Source organism: Nelumbo lutea, chromosome 2 (genome assembly GCF_056320005.1).
Source record: "Nelumbo lutea isolate HS-2025 chromosome 2, American lotus-T2T, whole genome shotgun sequence".
NCBI classification, from domain to species: Eukaryota; Viridiplantae; Streptophyta; class Magnoliopsida; order Proteales; family Nelumbonaceae; genus Nelumbo; species Nelumbo lutea.
Genome location: NC_142685.1, coordinates 25,753,178 through 25,759,048, shown reverse-complemented (window position 1 = coordinate 25,759,048; position 5,871 = coordinate 25,753,178). Strand labels below are relative to the sequence as shown.

The 5,871-nt window shown below is 40.4% G+C and overlaps 1 protein-coding gene across 1 annotated transcript; it reads right to left on the bottom strand.

Annotated features, from left to right (window-relative positions):
- Positions 1-1,663: 1,663 nt before the first annotated feature.
- Positions 1,664-5,599, bottom strand: LOC148869327 (cytochrome P450 734A1-like). Its single transcript, XM_088973454.1, has 5 exons — positions 4,838-5,599; positions 3,535-3,758; positions 3,179-3,420; positions 2,559-2,985; positions 1,664-2,434 (listed from the first exon to the last, which is right to left on the bottom strand). The coding sequence occupies exons 1-5, from the start codon at positions 5,106-5,108 to the stop codon at positions 1,976-1,978; spliced, it is 1,623 nt and encodes a 540-aa protein (XP_088829580.1). The 5' UTR covers positions 5,109-5,599; the 3' UTR covers positions 1,664-1,975.
- Positions 5,600-5,871: the final 272 nt, after the last annotated feature.

Below are 5,871 nucleotides of genomic sequence, written 5' to 3'. Positions count from 1 at the left end.
GTGAACATTCATTCAGTCACTCAGGAGGTTGCAAGTATCTTAATGGTTGAAGTTGAAGTTGATGTTGAGTTTCTTACCATATCTTCGAAGGCAAAGCAATAAGTGATTCAGTTCAGCTGTTATTAGATGACCCCTTAACATGTCCTACTCCCTCTCCCTTTCTCTACATACATACATACATACATACATACATACATACATACATATTGAATTCGACTGGTAGGTGGGTGAAGCCCTAATGCATTTAGAATGATAGCAAGCAAAACATTATAAAATAACCTTAACTTGTTGTGATCTTGTCGCACACCTTCCGAGATAATCGTTGTGATAAGGAAGAATAAACAGGTAATTATCGCCACTAATTCACCCGTGACTGTTGACACAAGGGGAGATAAGGGGCTAGAAAGGTGGTTAAGGATTTGATTAATAAGTGGGCTTATAAGGTAATTATGCTATGTAAGAGATGTTGCACATGCTCCATGGCATGCTTAATGCTTTGTGCTTCTTTATGTAGAGGAATTCTTCTAAGCATGACAGAGAAAAGAAATCCCCCTAACCACATGCTTCCTGGGGCTATCAAAACCACAAAATCACAGCTCCAAGAACATAAGACGATCCCACAAAAGGGAGAAAAGATTAATTTATTTTTTATTTCCATCCATAACAGTTGCTTACTGCACTGTAACTAAAGCCCTAAACCCTATAAAGGAGAATGTAAAAGTGATTCTATCAGAATCTCCTTTGTTTAGGGGGAGGAAGGGAGAAGGAAGTATGTTACTACTACCAAAATAAATTTTGTCTTGGGTCATGCAAAGCTAAGGGTTCTTTCATTTCTTTTTCAATTTTTATTTTTTTTACTTTTTCTTGGTAATTAAAATAATGTAAAAATACCATAATTATATTAATTATTATGATGTAAACTGAGCCGTGTCTCGGTTAATACGTGTAAATAAAAATAATAAATTGAAGATTACAAGCAGTTTATCATGCATGGAGTACATGGCATGCATTATTTATATCATTATTGTTATCAAAATTTGGGAAATTTTGGCATGTTTTAACTGCTTTCTTGGTTCATTGTGCTCCGTTTGAGGATTCTTAATAAGCATAAAACATCTATAGTCTACAGGGAACTGTCTTCCAATTTGAATCATCTTCAATTCAGTTGTTCATTCAGCAAAAAATTAAAATAGAAAGTAAGAAATCAGTTGTTCAGCCAAGTAATTACATGATCTCCCTCATTGGTTATGGGGATGGAAGGGGGCTTCACCATTATTTTGATGCACCATGCAATGAAGAAGCATTGGTCCACCACTTAATAAGTGGGGCCCATAATAAAAGGCTTTAGATACCTTGAAAGGACCTTAAGTTAACCTTATGGGCAATATGTCCTTGATGGAACCCCTCTTTTAAACTATGATTAAGGTAGGCTGATCCTGATTTTCCCATATTAATTCAGCTGGTGGTTCAACCTCAAAAGATCCTGATTTTCTGATTCTCTTGTTTCAATTAAAAAGGGAATGGTCTGGTTTTGGTTGAACCAGGTTCAGCCAACCAACCCACTCTGATGGTTTTTGGTTGAACTAGGTTCAACCAACCAACCCACTTTGATTTTCAAAATCATTTGGTTAGGACACATTTCAGAGAGAGAGAGAGAGAGAGAGAGAGGAAAGCATGTACTATTCATTTATATGTAAAATTACAAAAATTGTATAGGGTGTATACTTTACACACATGGAAAGATTTATAACTAATGGAGGCAGTGGAGAACGGGACTGAGGGAGAGGTTAGTGCTTATACTATGGCGGAGGCGCTTGTATCACAATAAGAATATTCGGGGGTAAAGTGGTCTTTTTGGCAAAGTACACATGATTCTATTCCGAGCACCTATGAACAGAAGATGTACTTGCAAAGGTAAAGAACTAAAGGGAAATGATCTGCTGTGTCGCAGATGCAGTGGCTCGAAATTCAGGAATCAGGACCCCTGATCCGTGGAGGCGGTGGGGCCCGATAAACGGCGAAAGATGATCGGAGCTCCGTACTGTGGGTAGAGGAGCATCAGCACCGTTGGCGCATGCTGATAGCTCGGTGCAAGTCGGAAGGAGAATCTTTGCAATATGATCGCCATCGCCAGCTTCGCCTGTAAGATCGCCAGATTCTGCCCAATGCATGTGCGGGCCCCAACCCCAAACGGTATGAATGCCATTGGATGCTTCGCCGCGCGGGCCACACCATCGGAGAATCTGGCGGGGTTGAACTCGTTTGCGTCATTGCCCCACAGCCCCTGATCGTGATGAACGGCTATGATTGGAATCAACAGCTCCGTACCACGTGGGATCTTATATCCCCCGAGCTCCACGTCAGCCTTGGCCCGCCTTATCGTAGCGATCGCAGGTGGATACAACCGCAGCGATTCATTCAGTATCATGCTCAGCTGCGAGTCAAAAGTTCAAAACCCCAACTCATTTTCATTGAAATTCCCAAAAACCGCCCAAAAATTTTTCGAAATTACTTCTAGGTGGTTTTTTTAAAGGGTATTTTGGCAATTTAATTCTTACCTTCCTGAGCTTAGCGACGTCGTCTTTGGTCGGGATGTCGTGTGGCCCACACACCCTCAGGACCTCTTGACGCCCCAGCTCTTGCCACTCTGGATGCATTGCTAGCAGAACAGTTGTCCACGTCAGCAAATTCGACGTCGTTTGCTTGCCGGCGAAGAAGAAGCTCTTGCACTCTTCAACAATGTCTTCGACGGTGATCGTCGACGACGGAGAATTAGAGGAAGAAGAAGAAGAACCGGACATTGTTCGAGTGGTTTCGTTTTCACTTGCTTTGATCATTAGTCCCAGTAGGTCTTTTGGGCTGCTGCCTCCATCCGGCGTTTCGTTGCAAGAGTTCTCTTTTCTGCGATCAATGAGCTTCATCAGAGATTTCTTTATTTCTTTGTCCAGCTTCCAAGAACTCCGGTTCTTCTTCGTGGGCAGGAATCTGAAAAAATTTAAAAAGAAAAGAAAAATTAAGATATTACAGCTCCGTAGAGTTAAACGTACTTGAGGCCTCGGAAATCCTGCAGCCTCTCTTTTGGATTATTATATTATTTTGAGAAGATTTATTAATTTGTTAATTGATTAATGACTGTTAATGATAAGAAGGCAGATTGATTCAGGAATGAATTAAGTACCTGTATCCCGGGATGAAAACCTTCTGGAATGCCTCGGCGGCATAAATCATTTGCTGGGCTTGTAGCCGGAAAATCGCCTTGCCGTCTTCGTAGCTTATACCGAAGGCCGTTCGGGTGATGACGTCTTCGGTCAAGGTCTGGAACCAATCGGAAACTTCGATCTCCACTTCGCCGGAATTCGACATTTCTGACCACTTCTCCGACATCTCCACCACACTCTTTCCCATCACCGGTATCAAGAGCTGATTTAGAAGAACGCAAACAGAGATTAATAGCAGTAATGGAAGAAATAAAGCTGAGAAAATTAAATGGGTTGGTCATTTCTTTTGTTGTTTCTGAATTCCTTCTGGACTTACTTTGAGGTTCTCCATGTGGAAGGTTGGTGAGATGATCTTTCTGTGGTGAGCCCATTTCTGGCCTTTCAGAGTTAATAGTCCTTCACCTTCGAGCTGTCTGACGAGTGGGTGGGAATCGTTCTTCTCGTAGAATTCTGATCTCTGGACGAAGATTTCTCGAATGAGGTCCGGATCAGTGACTGTGAGACGAGGTGTAGGACCGAACCATACAAGGAAGGTCGCACCTGCAACGAGCCAGAGTTCCCATGTCAGATAAAATGGAAAAGATTACAGAGAAGAAAAGAACTCCAATGCACTAGAAGCAGTATATATTGCAGCACTGAAGAAAGCAGGAGCTATCTGCAACAAACCAAGTAGGAAATCACTTCACAAGCTCAAATGGTAGATATGGGTGTTCGAAAAGAGGAAAGATAAAAGGAAACATTACAACCACTACTTTCAGAGTTCGAAGTGAAAATGGCTAAATGGGTAGATAGAGTAGACCCTACGAGAGAGAGAGAGAGAGAGAGAGAGAGAGAGAGAGAGAGAGAACCAAAGAAAAATAAAGAAAGAAAATAGAGAGAGAAATTAAAGAAGAGGACAAGACATTACTGTACCACTACCAAACAGTTTCAACTTCTTTATCAGCATTCAGATTCATTTAGATCAAAATAAAATAAAATAAAGAAAAACATAAAAACTAATCAGCAGTCAGAAGAAGCAATGAAGAATATCTAGAGGATCCCACTTCATAATTATATATACCACTAAAACAACCCAGAGAAAAATTTAAATGTGAAAGGTTGGTCTGTACTAAATTGGAGCAAAAGAAAGAAGAGACAGATGAGCAATAAGAACTCAGCTGTAACCCACGGCCTAGCTCAAGGCTAAAGAAAGCCTGACAAGCTTGGAAAGACCAAAGAGTGGGAAAAAAGAGAGAACTTTAATTCAGTCTGTTTTGATAGCTAGAAGGAGATGTCACAAATAGAGAAAACTGATAGCTCAGAAAAAGCAAAATTTCCATCACAAACTAAACAACTGACACTGGAAGCTTTCAAAAACCCAATTCAGAAAGCTTGAAGACCATAAATTCCATTGTTCAAATGGCCTCATGAAAACAGTGTTTATGATGATCACCAACCTTACCTCATTCATTAAGGGCGAAAAACAAAAGGAATGAAGGAGGAGGACCACAATAGCACAATGACTGCTCTCCTCAGATTTTGAGGAGGGAAAGAAAGGAAGAAAGAAAGAAAGAAAGGAAGAAAGAAAGAAAGAAAGAAGGGATATCAAATGAAACATGAAGATATAAAAGACGAAATACCATAGATTTTCTTCCAATGGTGGTAGAAGGAGAGAACTCTAGGGAGTATATTGTGTGAGAGAGGCATGGGCTGAGATGAGGCCTTCAACATCAACTCCACAAGCTCCTTAACGTTTCCAACGAAGAAACGATAATGGGGTCCTTTGATTCCTTGCTTTGAGAAATGCTCTTCAATTCTTCTGGGTCTCCACCAAAGCAGACCCATGATCTTCAAAACCAACACCAATACCAGGAACACTAAAACAGGCTGCCAAAACCAGTTCTCTTCCATGTTTAAACCTTGCTTACAACAGTCTCCTCTCCTCTCTACTACTTCGTAGCCTTTCTCCTTATATATCTTTTGTATATCCTTTCTTCTCTTCTGTTGCTGAGAGAGAGAGAGAGAGAGAGAGAGAGAGAGAGAGAGAGGGGTGGATGAGTTAGAACTTGGAGCGTTCTATGCGCTTTATATAGGAGCTGAGAGGCTTTGCAAGGCCGGCGCCTTAGGGGCCGCCATTGGAGTTTCTAAGGGTCAACGAATGAGGTGTATTTAATCCATTTAACCCATTGATGACAGGATTGCCCTCATAAACCCCCATTAGTACAGACATATCCTCTAGTTTTTTTTTTTTTTTTTCTCTTCTAATAACCCAATTAAATCTTTGCTGGTTATCTTTTGACTTTTGGGTATGAACATTCACCGGTAATATCAAATCCTGCATTCTAAGGTAACGGTAGGCTGGTCATTAATGAAGTTTAGGGTTTTTTCACTAGAATATTAACATTCTAGGCGTGAGGAGGAGATTTTGGTTAAGTAGTCCATTTTCCCAAAACAGACAAGATTTTGGGATAACAGAGAAGCATGAGGTGTCCATTTGTATACATTTATGCCTCTATATAAAAACTATCTTAGGTAGAATCTCATAAAATGGTTTCTATAATAAATTCCCTCACTTCTTTTGTCCCAGGAGAATTGATAAGATTGCAATGAATTCTACCGGCAGAGATTAAATTTACCATATAAAAAAGAGGAATTCATATAAGATATTGAGAGA

Coding starts and splice junctions, on each gene's coding strand:
- LOC148869327 (XM_088973454.1), bottom strand. CDS start 5,108: ATGGAAGAGAACTGGTTTTGGCAGCCTGTTTTAGTGTTCCTGGTATTG. Junction 3,421..3,534: donor TCCACATGGAGAACCTCAAA/GTAAGTCCAGAA, acceptor CTTCTAAATCAG/CTCTTGATACCGGTGATGGG. Junction 2,435..2,558: donor ACGTCGCTAAGCTCAGGAAG/GTAAGAATTAAA, acceptor TTTGACTCGCAG/CTGAGCATGATACTGAATGA.